At 37.6% G+C, this 15,346-nt stretch overlaps 1 protein-coding gene across 2 annotated transcripts in view; it reads left to right on the top strand.

Annotated features, from left to right (window-relative positions):
- LOC124796354 overlaps positions 1-15,346 on the top strand; it is a 73,295-nt gene that overhangs the window by 50,115 nt on the left and 7,834 nt on the right. The window contains exons 3-4 of one of the 2 annotated variants that reach the window (XM_047260515.1): positions 8,944-9,049; positions 9,218-9,481. In XM_047260515.1, coding sequence (XP_047116471.1) covers positions 8,944-9,049; positions 9,218-9,249 — 138 coding nt within the window. In that variant the 3' untranslated portion in view covers positions 9,250-9,481. Of the gene's footprint in view, positions 1-8,943; positions 9,050-9,217; positions 9,482-15,346 lie in introns of those variants that run through there. The other variant, XM_047260507.1, reaches the window with a different exon arrangement.

Genomic DNA, 15,346 nt, shown 5'->3' with positions numbered 1-15,346 from the left:
ATAAAAACTTTGAGGTTCGCCGATGACATTGTAATTCTGTCAGAGACAGCAAAGGACTTGGAAGAACAGTTGAACGGAATGGTCAGTGTCTTGAAAGGAGGATATAAGATGAACATCAACAAAAGCAAAACGAGGATTATGGAATGTAGTCAAATTAAATCGGGTGATGCTGAGGGAATTAGATTAGGAAATGAGACACTTAAAGTAGTAAAGGAGTTTTGCTATTTAGGGAGTAAAATAACTGATGATGGTCGAAGTAGAGAGGATATAAAATGTAGACTGGCAATGGCAAGGAAATCGTTTCTGAAGAAGAGAAATTTGTTAACATCGAGTATAGATTTAAGTGTCAGGAAGTCGTTTCTGAAAGTATTTGTATGGAGTGTAGCCATGTATGGAAGTGAAACATGGACGATAACTAGTTTGGACAAGAAGAGAATAGAAGCTTTCGAAATGTTGTGCTACAGAAGAATGCTGAAGATAAGGTGGGTAGATCATGTAACTAATGAGGAGGTATTGAATAGGATTGGGGAGAAGAGAAGTTTGTGGCACAACTTGACTAGAAGAAGGGATCGGTTGGTAGGACATGTTTTGAGGCATCAAGGGATCACCAATTTAGTATTGGACGCCAGTGTGGAGGGTAAAAATCGTAGAGGGAGACCAAGAGATGAATACACTCAGCAGGTTCAGAAGGATGTAGGTTGCAGTAGGTACTGGGAGATGAAGAAGCTTGCACAGGACAGAGTAGCATGGAGAGCTGCATCAAACCAGTCTCAGGACTGAAGACCACAACAACAACAACAACAACATATCAATTGTAAAATTGTTACTATGGTTCAGATGGAAATGGCAGGGAATGCTATACATGTGTAAAGAGTATCCTAATCCACAATGCATTCTTTGGCTTACAAGCAACATATCCAGTTCAGGACATTACTTTCCACTGTCGAGATTCGCGAAGACATGTTGGACCAGCATCTTCCTGTACTTTGTGTTTGGGCAGCAGTTGCGCCCAAAATCAGAAGTTGAAGTTTGCTCGTGCAATTTTTTTTAAAAAGTGCCAGTTTTGTGTTTCTGAACTGTGATACTGGAGGTGCGAGCAGAACAACTAATCAGAAGAAAAAGTATTTTCTCTTCTTAAGATGCATGCATGCACTAAGCAGACTCCTACAAACTCTTTGGCCAGTGATGCCATGTCTTACTCTGAAGTGGTGTAACTGCCTAAAAGAAGCATGAGAGTTTCCAACATTTAACTTGTTCATGATTTCTGATGCCTTTTATTCCAGTATTTGGCCTGAAATAGGGACATTAGCTGCACACTGCTGCTGAAAACAATTTTGTAGACTTTTTACAAGTCCTTGAACTTTCAGCATTGGATACACATGCATTTCTTGCTGCTTGGCCTGGCTTTTGGAGCACTAGATTTTATCTGCGTTTCATTGGTCAGTGTGGTAGTTCAGATAGAATATGAGATTTTGAGATGCTTTCTGATGCTCACTTTAGGTTCACTAGGACTTCTTTGCACTTCTTCAATTATGTTCATTTTCTCTTGAATGGAAAGACATCTTCTTTTGTTTTGTGATGAAAGCAACATTTTTCACATGCACAAAAATGGGAATCTACACTAAAAATTATCCTTAGCAGAAACACCCCTGGTTTCACTCAATGTGCTCTGCTCACACTACTGTCAACTGCAGCTGCATACCACTGCTATGAATTGTGACTGTTGGACCGTGGACCACATTCCACTTCTTTATCTCTGAAACCAACTGCCGCGTGGTCATGAACAAAGTTTAGCCATTTGGACTGCAGCTATAGCCCATAATAATGACAGAGTTTGCACGCACACAGTAAATCAACAATCACTGGCCACACCATATACAGAAAGTTACCTGGTGATTTCTTGATCTTTATAATATATAGGGTGAACATTAACAAACCCCACAAACTGCAGGGATGGATTCCTGACCGGAAATGGAGGAGAAAAGGTCCTGTGAACACGTGTGTGGAAATGCATCGTTGCCAGAGTAGATGGCGCTGGTGAATGACAGTTCCACTGACCATGTGCTGTGTGTTCTGTGTGTGTTGCAAGCTGTGTGATAGACACGCATACTGTAAGCAATGAGAATGGTCGGTATTCATGTCACGAACAAGCTAAGATAGTGTTTTTGTATGGCCAAGCAGATGGAAACCAAAACAAGTACCTTCACAGACACTAACCTCATCACACACCACTTCAAGCTCTTTTTATGCATATGTGTGATCATGGGTCCTTTCAGAGAGATGAATATGCAGGGAGGCGGCAGACTGTGTATACACCAGATTTTGAGCACCGGGTACTACAGGATATTGAGACAAACCTTTGTACAAACCCGCCAACCTGGTGCATACCAAAGTATGATTATGTGTATCCTGCATGACATTGCATTCCGTGAAAGCCATCTTGAACATCTGTGTGATGTAGACGCGATGCAGCTCTGTACTGGCTTCTGGGATGATTTGTTGTCGTTGCTTGCACACCATTAATTTTTGGATACATGTTCATAGGACTTTTTTCCTGCATTTCCAGTCAGGAAACTGTTCCTGCGGTTTGTCGGTTTTATTAGTGTTCACCCTGTATAAGGGCAACAGAATGACTGTGGTGAGGACAAATAATAGCATAAAAATGCAAAAAAGTATAAATGGAAAAGTATGAAACTGGGGTAACTTTGCATGCAAAACCAAAAAAGTGCACAATATACAACGTACAAGTGCAAATAAACTTAGAGGTGAGGGATGCATAAATGCGGTTGCACTGTATTTAAATTTTAAGGTTATTTCTGTATTAGCTCTGAATTTGTTCCTTTGAAATTTCTAAAACCATTGGGGTAAATCGCAACAAAAAACTCAGCAAGTTGGTGAAGAGAATCTAAGAGACTGGAGGCATACCATCAGACTTTCAGAAAAATATCATCCACACAATTCTGAAGATAGCAACAACAGATAAATGCAGGAACTATCGCACAGTCAGCTTAACAACTCATGCATCTAAGTTGCTGACAAAATAATATACAGAAGAATGGAAAAGGCAATTGAGGCTCTCTTAAATGATGATCAGTTTGGCCTTGGGAAAGGTAAAAGTACCATAGAGGTAGTCCTGATGTGCGTGATAATGTAAGTGAGACTGAAGAAAAATCAAGATATCTCATAAAATTTTTTGACATATAAAAATTATTCAACGATGCAAAATAGTGCAAACTGTTCAAAATTATCAGGAAAATATGTTAGCTATTATAAAAGATGGGTAATATGCAATATATACATGAACCAGGAGGGAAAAAATAAGAATGATAGGCCAAGAATGAAGTGCTTAGATAAGGAAGGGTGTAAACAGGGATAGAGTCTTTTGGCCTTAATGTTCAATCTGAACATGGAAGAAGCAATTACAGAAATGAAACAAAGGTTCAAGAGAGAGATAGAAATTCAGAGTAAAAGGACATAAATAGTAAGATTTTCTGATGACATTGCTACCCTAAGCAAATATAAAGAATTACAGGACATGTTTGTTAGAATGAATTCTGATGACATCAGAATATGGATTGAGAGTAAACTGAAGAAAGGCAAAAGTAATCAGAAGTAGCAGAAATTAGGTAAGCAATAAACTTAACATCAAAATTCTTAAACACAAACTACATGTAGTTAAGGAGCTCTGCTACCTTGGATGATAAATAAAAGAGCATGGAGGACATAAAAAGCAGACTAGCTCAGGTAAAGAGGCACACCTTGCCAAAAGGTGCTCTAGTATCAAATGCTGCCTATAGTTTGAAGAATTAATGTATAAGAATGTATGCTAGAAGTGCAGCATTGAATGGAAGCAAATGATAGACGGTGGAAAAACTGAAACAGAATAGAATCAAAGCATTTAAGATATGGTGCTGTAGAAGGATGTTGAAAATTAGATGGACTGATAAGATAAGGAATGAGAAGGTTCTCCACAGAATAACTGTCAGAAAGAAAGAACAGGATGAAAAAATACAATCAGACATCACGGAATAACATCCATGGTACCAGAGGGAGCTGTAAAGGTTAGTAACAGTAGAGTAAGATTGTGATTGTAATACATCGAACAGGTAGTTGAGGACATTTTGTGTAAGCACTATTCTGAGGTGAAGAGAGGAAGTCATTGCAGGCAATGTCAACCCAATCAGAGGGTGGATGACCCAAAAGAAGCACCAAAAAATGTCCACTCCAAATGATTTATGTAAATGTTGGTATGCAGATTAGCCAGACAACTGTCCATTGCAAATCCATCTTCTTGTATATAATATTCATTATCAATGATATGAATATAATAGAGGGAAACATTCCATGTGGGAAAAATATATCTAAAAATAAAGATGCTGTAACTTACCAAACGAAAGCATTGGTATGTTGAGAGGAGACAATAAAAAACACACAAACACACACACAAATTTCGAGCTTTTGCAACCTAAAGTTGCTTCATCAGGAAAGAGGGAAGGAGAGGGAAAGACGAAAGGATGTGGGTTTTAAGGGAGAGGGTAAGGAGTCATTCCAATCCCGGGAGTGGAAAGACTTACCTTAAGGGGAAAAAAGGACAGGTATACACTCGCGCACACACACACATACCTGTCCTTTTTTCCCCCCAAGGTAAGTCTTTCCACTCCCGGAATTGGAATGACTCCTTACCCTCTCCCTTAAAACCCACATCCTTTCATCTTTCCGTCTTTTTCCATCTTTCCTGATGAAGCAACCTTGGGTTGTGAAAGCTCGAAATTTGTGTGTGTGTTTTTATTGTCTCCTATCAACATACCAACACTTTCGTTTGGTAAGTTACGGCATCTTTATTTTTAGATATATTCAGTATTAAAGTTGAAGTAGTTGCTAAATAGCACCATTGTCAGTATTTCAATAAACTCATAATTTGACAAACGGCATTTTATATTTAAGCAGATTATTTTTAACCAATGAAGTTGTCTCATTTACTGGTTACTTTTATGGAGGTTTCCCATATCAAAATATGTGAATCTCTTGAGAGCCATTGATTACTGTTAGCCCATAGCTAGAGCTTACTCAAAAATTCTCTTCAAATTTGTAAGCTTTATTGAGAAAGTCATTAAGTTTGTTTCTAATTTTGTAGAATGGACTTCTTGCTAGTTAATGATTGGATGCCACCGGCAGTTCACTTTATGAATTGTAAGCTTTGATGACAGCTTTGTGTCTCATTGACTCATTAGTGTGTATCCAGATTTTTACAGGACGGTACAACAAAATTATTCTTTGACCTTTTTACTCCCTTTAATTTAAGGTTTGAATCAGAATTGACTTCTCTTTTCTTATTATTTTTCAAGAAATCAACTTATTATTTTGTTAATCATCTTCCTAAATTAATACTGCATGGCTGCCTTTATCATTTAGCTTTAGTATAATGGAAATAGAGAAGTTATAGACAAAGTTTAATCTGATTGTAGATTGCGTTTTGGAGAAGCACGTGCCTAGTTAGTGTATTAAGGATGGGAAGGACACACCATGGTTTAATAAAAATTTTCAGAAAATGCTGAGGAAATAGAGATTGTTGCACTCTTGGTTTGAAAGGGATGCAGAAATGTTAACAGTTAAAAGTTGGTGAAAACTCATACATCTAAAAAAACGTAGATGCACGAAGCATGCAACAACTTCCATCAAAAGATCTTGTCAAGAACCTGAGAAAATTTTTGTCCTCCATGAGATCACTAAGCAGGTTGAAGTCCTCTGTTCAGTTACTCATCAACCAGTGTGGTGTGGCAGTTAGAAGATAGCAAAATGAAATCTGACATTTTGAATTATGTCATTAATGCAGGAGGATCAAAAAAAGATATACCATCATGTATTTGTTACACACATTTCTGTTTGGAGGACATAGAAACAAAAATCCCTGACATTGAGAAGCAAATGAAAGAGTTACAAACAAATAAGTCACCAGGTCTGGATGGAATCTTACTTTGGTTTTACAGCTTATCCTGCATTTATCATGGATCTTGCACCTAGCATCAAGTCCCAAGTGATTGGGAAAGAGAGCAGTTGTCTTCTGTATATAAAAAAGGTAAAAGAATGGACCTGTAAAATTAAGAGAATTCCTGCAGAATTCTTGAGCACATTTTAAGACTGAATATAATATATTTCCTTGAATCAGGGAAGCTTTTGTCCACAAATCAGCACAGATTTAGAAAACATACTCGTACAAAACACAGCTTGCCCTTTCCTTGCACAATATCATGTGAACCTTGGATTAGGGGCAACAGGCAGATTCCACATACCTAGATTTCCAGAAAGTGTTTGACACATTGTCCCACAGCAGACTTATGAAGATCTGAGGACACAGAATAGTATCTCAGGTGAGTGATTGGCTCAAAGACTTTTTAAGTAATAGAACACAGTACATTGTTCAAAAAGAAGAGTGTTTAGCAGAGATGAGGGTGACATCAGGAATGCCCCAGGGAAATGTGAAAAAACCACTGTTGTCCTCTATATACATAAATAAGCTGATGGACGGAATGAGCAGCAATCTGCAACTGTTTGCTGATAAAGCTGTAGTGAATGGGAAAATTTTGTTGCGTGACTGTAGGAGAATACAAGATGAATTGCACAAGATTTCTATTTGGTGTGATGAACGGCAGCTTGCTCTACGTGTATGAAAATGTAACTTAATGCAGATGAGTAGGAGAAACAATCCTATAATGTTACAATACAGTATTAGTGGTGTGCTGCTAGATGCAGTCACATCAATTAAATACATTAGTGCAACCCATTTTTAATTACTGCTCAAATGTTTGTGATACCCATTGGGTCAAATTAAGGGAAAACATCAAAGCATTTAAGGGGTGTGCTGCTAGATTTGTTGTCATTTCATCTGATCAACATGTGAGTATGATGGAAATGCTCTGTGAATTCCGTTGGGAATCTCAAGAGCGAAAACGATTTTCCTTTCACAAAACACTGTTGGGAAAATTTAAAGAACCAGTGTTTGTGGCTGTCTGCTGAATGAATCTTCTGCAACCAACATACATTTCATGTAAGGACCTTGAAAACAATTAGGGCTTGTATGAAGTCTTGCAGATAGTCATTTTTCCCTTACTCCATTTGAGAGTAGGAAAAAGGAAATGACTAATACTAGTACAAGGTGTCCTCCACTGTGCACCATGCAGTGTGTGTATGTAGATGTACATCAGCTTGTTTGGGAGAGCTTTGTCTAAGTTTCTAATTTATTTTTGAGGCCACTTTTTTAAGAACCTTTGAATCATGAGGTTTTCCCTTTTGCCTCGTGTGTATATTCATTTTCCTTACTTATTATATGTACTTTATTACTTACTTGTGTTTTTCCTTGTTATTTTGTTAGTGTATGGCAGCTGGAATTTTGGTAGTAACAATAACTGTTACTACCAAAATTCCAGCTGCCATACATTAACAAAATATACATTACATACATTAACACAGTATTCTTGATATATTTTTTATTTAATTCAGAACCCCTGAAATTAATGGTTGTGAAATTTATAATTTTGTCAAAGAACTGTATACATGTAGCTGTTGTTGAACAGTGTAAAAGCTTTTGTAAATCATATAATCTCTTATACTATTTTATATTATAGGATAAGTGGTAGAAATTTGTACAAGATTTCCTCACTGCTGCTTGATGCTGGGCCCAGACCAGAAACTAATTACTGAAAGTAAATTGTTGTTTAAAAAAAGTATGCTTGGTTGAAGTTTTCTCCCTCACCAATTTTTCGAAAAATAGTTGCAGTGTTCTCAAGTCTTAATGTAAATAATGTTATGTATTTGTGTCTGGACTTAAATGGCCATGTTGTTGTACACTAGAACCTAAGGCAACAACAGTTCATTACTTAGTCATCTTCAGTTTTAAGATATTGTCACCCAGTTTTTTTTATCTGAAAGAATGTTCTACAAATAACCAGAGCAGCTGTCACTCTGTCTTCCTTCTCATTCTAAAAAACTCCATGTATTTGCATATGTTTTGTCATATTGTGTACCTCATTTACATTTTGTAATTATAAATCAAAAACACAATATTGTGCATGTTCTACAATTTTAAGTTACTTTGTTTACCAGTTTTAGACTTATAAGGTCATGATCACACTTCAGCTAATTGCCATCATCAGAGAAGACACAGTACTCATGAACAACTTTGAAAAAGAAGTTTCACGTTGAGAGTGAGGTATGAGTACACAGTAAATGTCATCTTTGACAATGCAGTGGTAATGTAATGAAAATGTTAAACATTTAAATATTAAGGAAGCAAACCAGAAAACATCAATATTAAACCTCAAAAATAGATACATCAGAACCTAAATAACAACTTAAATCAACGATCACAACAAGATTAAAATAATAGATTAACACAGGCATTGAAGAATAGCTTGAAGAGGTATTACATATGGAAAGTGATTCAGAAGTAGAGTAAAAGATAGGATTGACAATTGTAACTGGTAAATCATAAGCTAAATTGAAACTTCATGGCAGACTAAAACTGTGCGCCAGACCAAGACTAGAACTTGGGGCCTTTACCTTTTGCGGGCAAGTGCTCTGCTATTCTGGAAACATCCTCCAGGCTGTGGCTAAGCCATGTCTACGCAATATCTTTTCTTCCAGGAGCCAAGTCCTACTAGCTTTGCAGTAGAGATTCTGTGAAGTTTGGAAGATAGGAGATGAGGTACTGGTGGAAGCAAAGCTGTGATAATGAGTTGTGAGTTGTTGTTGGATAGATCAGTCGGAGAGCACTTGCCCTCAACAGGCGAAGGTGTCACCAGTAAGTTATTAAGTTGATTTTGTTTTGGTGGTAATGTATTACTATGTTCAACTCTGTGGTTTTAGGTACTTTCAACATGCTTTTTGTTTGTCATATGTTTGTCCAAATCCATATGTTTGATATTTATATGTTTATTTTTATTCTAGAAGTTAAAAATGACAAGCAATTACACACCTGAGGTGTCAGGTTTTATAATTGCTACAGTATTGAATATTTCTGAAGACACTTTGGAAATGTCACTACGGATAGAAGGTTAGTATAATTTTCTGTATTGTAACATGTAGGTTAATGTCTATTTCCCTTTATTTTATCCATCACTACTCACAAATACAACTATAAATTTTCTTCTGCTTGCTCTTCTTTCTCCTTAACTAAATAGAAAGAAATGTAAAAAATTTAATAAGTACATTGCTTTCACAGATGATGGAAATAGTCCCAAACGTGGTGTTTAAAAAGAAAATGATTAAAATAAATCACAGCAAATTTCTACTTCATGTACAGTAACACACATCATGGCAGAAATAAATGTGTACAATCATATAGTTTTGTAGTAATGTTAATCAATAAAATATGCTTGAGTGTAATTCCAGCACTGTGTTGGTATCAGGATCAGCATCTGACTGTATTTGTGATTAATTTTACTTATGAAGGCTTCTGTCAAAGTTGCAGGTAACATTTTTTTCACTGTCAAACCATTGCCTACATTAGAATGTGCAATGTTATTAACAAAACATGAAATACAGAATTTTTGGGCATTTTATATACATGGATTGTCTGCATTTGTTATTACATCAGATCGAGGTAACAAATGTTATCTGACTGCTTACGATTGTCTTCATATGTTCAAAATTTGATAGATATCTTTAGCTGTTTATACATAAAAATTTGACAGATGCCATCAGTTGTTTATTATATGTTCATAAGTGCTCCCTATCCCTCTCCCTCCCCCTCCCCCTTCCCCCCTCTTCCCCCCCTCAATCATCATGTTATAACTAAATACAGCATCACATTATTATTTTATAAATTACTGGTATGTCATCAGCTAACTGCTTTACTGAATTGTGAATCATTTTTAAAAATAAAAAAATTATTATGTTTAAATTCAGACCATTTAGCCGAAAGCAGTCTTTTTTGTTTGGCCTGATATGTTCCTTGACTCTGATCATAAAATCCTGACCTGTTTGGCCTATATAATACCGAAAGAAAAGTTTTATGTTTGTCTGCTAGCTGTAACTGAGATGATGTGGACACTTGAACATAGCAATGTCAGTGTGAGATAATTTGAACTATGGTTGTGTAAGATACCAATAGAGGCTGGGCCTAAACTACGTTGTTTACAAAGCTGCCAGCCTCACCAAGCAATTGCATGAAAGCTGTTACCAAATTCTTTATGTTGTGCATAGCTCATTGTTCTCTTTGAGCAAAGAGATGTCTGAGCTCTCAGTAACTCACAACTGAGTTTAGCAAACAATGGAAAATCCAGGATGGATGAAAGATTGTCACAACTGAGTGTGAAAGAAATAGTATGAGATGATTTCAGATAAGTCCTCACTTTATTTCTTTCATTTTCATTGATGTGTTCTTGTGCGGCCTGTTGTATGCTGTTCAGAGTCTGATGTACTGGTGTTACATATGGTTAAGTAAACCTCTTGTAACTTTGAGGACTTTCAATTCACCTAAGAAAAGATGAATTGCGAAGCATAGTTGCCAGTGTGTGCTGAATACGTCAGCGCATGACGATAATGCCAGGTCTACTCGACGCGAAACTTGTCAATCTCACTTGTCTGCATAACAACAAGATGACAAGCTGGCTGATCTGCAGTCTTTCTCAAATGATTTTAAACAAACTATTCAATACTAAACTCTGATCCTTGCACATCTTATAGCTTAATGATGAACTGGCTATCACATTGCTAATGGTCGTAGTTATTGTGATATTTTAATATCAAGTGAACTACTCCATGAAATTCTTAAAGTTTACAGTGAAAAATAACTATCAATATGATATTATGTTTGGTGCATGTGAAGTCCTATGTTCTGTGTATGAAATATAGATAACATATTGAATTATTCTTTAAATGTGGAAGGATATCACTACCTGTCTTCAGTCTCGAGAAAATGGAATGCATGTAAAGAGCGCTCTGTGATGAACGCATGCACCAGTGAAAAAGCCAGAATGAAATATTCACAAATCCATCGTATCTCATAAATGGTCTGAGCTATTGAAAAAAGATTTTGGAAAATGATGCGCCCAGAGAGGAGAGTATTTTTCAATGACATAATGCAATTTTAAGGACCTTAGCTGATGGAATGAGAATTTCTGTGGGCTTTTCAACAACAATGTAAGTGAAGTTGCATATTGATTTTTATAATGAGAATGGGCGTTTTCATTAACTGTTGACCTATCTTGCCCTCAGTTGCTAGTTTAATATGGTACTGTTTCAAGGTTCTGTCACAATTGCTGTTTTAAATGCATTAGAATTTTAGTGACACTCTGCTGTGTTTTGGCAAAAGAAGCAGATTTTAGCATGGTCACAAGATAAGTTATGTGTTCAAAACTTGTCATGGTCCTTCATGAATCATCTGGTAGTGTAGAGTGTTTGGCTCGTACAGCACTAAAAATTCCATTAACACTGCCTTATGCGTTCTAAGTTCAACTTCATCCAATGGAGCATTTCCTACCACTCAGAGCAAAATATCTATTTTCCTCCACTGATTTGTTGGATCTTTATGTATCATAACAGAGTGGTATGCATAGTCCATTACTATCATTGAATTCAGAGGAATGTTTTGCTTTATAACATTATCTTCACAGCCAGTGAATGTGTTCTTGGATGACAACTTTTAATGTGTGTTCAGACGTGCTGCACTGTTGTTGTTAATGCAATGCCAACACAAAACACTTATTGACAATACCTGATGCCTGGAGAACACTGCAATTCCAGAAAATACCACTTTAAAATGAGAGTTGACAAACACAAGATATGCATCTGATGTGCGACACCACGAAGTTCTATTTATCCACAGCATGGCAAGAGGGGCACCTTACTAACTGAACTGCTGGCGGCATGGTAGAAAAAGCCGGCTCGCAAATAGGTGTTACGTGGGCAATGAAATCATGTCTCCTCCAGTGAGTCAAATATCAAGCTGCAACTAATTTAAATTGCAGTATAGGACCAAAATCAGTAAAGATTGAAGTATAATTTGTGTATCTGATGGCTAACATGCATTTCTTCGTGTTTGTGACAGCTGTAGCAAGTCACTTAACTAAAATTTTAGAACTCCATCATGTTTTGGGACATTGCACTGGCATCATTTGTGCTCTTACTCATTTGTTTCTCAACCAAATCAGCACTAATGTACCAATTGTTGCTGTAAAGATAATAAACCTTTCTGATCTAATCATGAGCAAGCTCCAAAATAATTAGAGAAATTATTTTCTGTTCAGGATAATAACTGCCATAATTTGTGCTCTTACTGGCATAAACAATGAATAACAGTATAACTGGCTGAGAATACATTATCTTGATTGACGAGAAGTGCCATGTGGTGGAGGAAGCATTAAGTAGTAGCATTATAACATTTTCATGCCTGAATCTCATCATTCGCGTTAACTACAAGTCACAGAAGGCTGCAGACAGATTTGGAGTGATTCTGTAATGAGGATACAAACTTTCAGGGATGATGGAGAAGGGTAAATATGTCAATTTGAGATAAGGGCCCCTGATCTGGAAATGACCGAGTCGAAATTTGTAAATGAAAATTGTTCTGATATCTCTGATAGTGGAATACATATACCAGAACTGTTGTAACTAAGATTATAGGGTAATGTGAACCAAAACAAGGAAAAAGAGTCATGTAAACATGGGCTCTAAACGCTTGCCTTAAGAGCTGTGGACATTCAGTCAGTAGAAAACATATGTTTCACAATAGCATAGGTGTGTGTGTGTGTGTGTGTGTGTGTGTGTGTGTGTGTGTGTGCAACATTTAGTGCACATTTGGGCTGGGTTGCCAACTGCAATTGACGGATACAATAGATACCACCCTGTACAACAATAAATGGTATTATAGTAAGACTGTTTTGAGAGAATGTAAGTAATTTGGGAATAGAGGAGACCATTCACTGAATAGCAGAAGCATTGAGTTGTTGATAGCCACACACAAAAAGAAGGAAAACTTGCTTGCTTTCAAAATGAATCCTTTCTCGAACTAGAGAGGCCCTACATGGTGCCAGCTGGGCACACAATGCCAGGATTGCAGTTCGGAACATGGACTAGGATGGGGTGGGGATTGTGTTGGGTGGGGTTAGTAGAGGGAGAGAGAGGTGGGAGAAAGTAAATGGGATTGGGTGTAGTTAGTTAGCAGCTTGGAGGAAGACAATAAGTTTACTGGGTAGGAATGTGGGAGGGAGGTGTGACAGATGCATGGGCTAGGTGTGTGATGCTCAGGTACCAGAGCCGGTGGGGAGGAACACACAGCATGATGAAGGTGATGCAGAGACATTTAGTAGGAAGGGGTGACAAGGCAGAGGAAATGGAAACTGTTGGATGGAGGTTTTGAGAATATTGGATTAACAGAAATTGAGATCAGGGAAGTTTATACTACCCCATCAGAGGCAATGCCTCCTGTTAAAGCAGCCATGGTGTATACCAACTCTGCTGCAATCACTGACACAGTTTTTCAAGTCAATATAAAACTAACCAGCTGTCCACTAAAATGAATGGCCACTGCTAAACTGTGGCCAGCTTTTCTGCATTATTCAGATGAGTGTTATCCTTTCAACACATCTTTCACTCCCATACCTGTCCTGGCCCCAATTTCCGTTAACCCTCTGTCCCCATGCCCTCCACCCGACAGTTTGCCTTTCCTCTGTCTTGTCACCCCCCCTCCCAGTCCACATCACCGTCATTGTGGATTGCTCCCCACCTGCTCTGGTGCCTATGCTGCACATGCTTAGACCATACACGTGCCACCCCCTCCTCCCACATCCCTAGCAAGCAACCCCCCTTCCTGCCTACTGCCTTTCTCTCCCTTTACCCGCCACATCTGACACAGTCTCCACTCCACCTGCCAGACTGCAATCCCAGCATGGTGTGTTGAGTCAGCACCATGCAGTGGCCAGCTCCAATGACTTGAGGTTGGGAAGGGGGACAGGGCGAATGGGGGGGGGGGGGGGGGGGGGGCAAAATCCCCAGGGCCCAAGCCTCGTGGGGGGGTCCCAAGTCTATCAAGGTTTGGACCCACAAGGCAAATATCACACTGCTATTGTAAAACAAATTTTGTATCACACAATAAATAAAAGAACATTACCCCAGCACCAGTATAACTGAACTGGCTCTTCCTTTCCACTTCTGTTCTTCAGTTCTATACGAGTCATATGGGACAATAAATTGCACCCAATTCTGTTTCATGTTTAACTTTGACTGCTCAATATTTTCTTCAGTCATCATGCTCTAAAACCACATTATGATGGAGTCTTTTAAATGATGTTGGAAATCCTACCAAAACATTTCCCCCAAAAACATACACAGCAACAGCTGTGAAATATTGTTATAATCTGGTAGGTTTGTCAACAGCATTCAAAGATATTGCACTTCCGATTCCAAAAAACAAGTATACAGAAAATATTTTGCATTTAAGAGTAAACACAAATTATTTCTATTTTTAAGTAGTTGTCTTGGGATAAATGTAAAAGTGAAGAAATGAAATGACAGGCAAGAGGTACATTGGCCATATCGATGCTCAAAAATAAAGTGTGTTCTTATTTGGTCGCTCGTAGGATAGCCAACTTACATGTGAACTCTCTTGTTACTTGATGTTTCATTATTTCTTGACCAAAGGCATGGTCTTCAGAGGTTCAACTCAGAAAATAGGAGATCCAAGTAATGGAAATGTCCTCAGAATATTACAGATTCTGAGTCACTATGAGTCTTTCCTTGCAAAACACTTTGGAAAAGTCAAAGACCAAAAGAAGCTAGAAAGGGTTCAAAAGTGCATTATGTGTTAAGTAAGTCTCATAATGAATTTTTTTTTTTTAGTTGTGCCCATCATGTCAAGAGTACCATCTTGGGTCCAACTGAAAATGAGAATTATTCAGTTACTTTTGATGCAAATCCTGATTCAAGTCATATTGAACTAAGGACATTTATCCTGTGTTATATTTACTTCAAGAAGGAAATTAATAAATATGAAATAAATGAATGGTTTTGGAATCCATAAATAGTAATCAGAAAACAAGAGTTGCTATTGCACATTTAATACGATCAACACTTCTGAAATATTTAGTCCTTATCAGTGATTGCCACAGACAAAGTTAAGATAATGGAAGCAGTATTAGAATTCTTGTAAAGGAGGTCAGATACAGTCCTGTTGCAAAATTTTCTCTGTGTACTTATCACAGCCTTATGTGGAGTGCACACAGCTGAGACTTGTCATAAAGCAGATACTTTTTTTTTCCCACCGTGATTCAACTCCTTTTCAAACTATTCAGTAGTAGTCCGCAACAGTGATAAACACTGAAACAGTGTATTGAAAGTTCATTATATTCCA

Source organism: Schistocerca piceifrons, chromosome 1 (assembly GCF_021461385.2).
Source record: "Schistocerca piceifrons isolate TAMUIC-IGC-003096 chromosome 1, iqSchPice1.1, whole genome shotgun sequence".
In the NCBI taxonomy this organism is placed as follows: domain Eukaryota; kingdom Metazoa; phylum Arthropoda; class Insecta; order Orthoptera; family Acrididae; genus Schistocerca; species Schistocerca piceifrons.
This window is presented reverse-complemented; position numbering and strand designations above follow the sequence as displayed.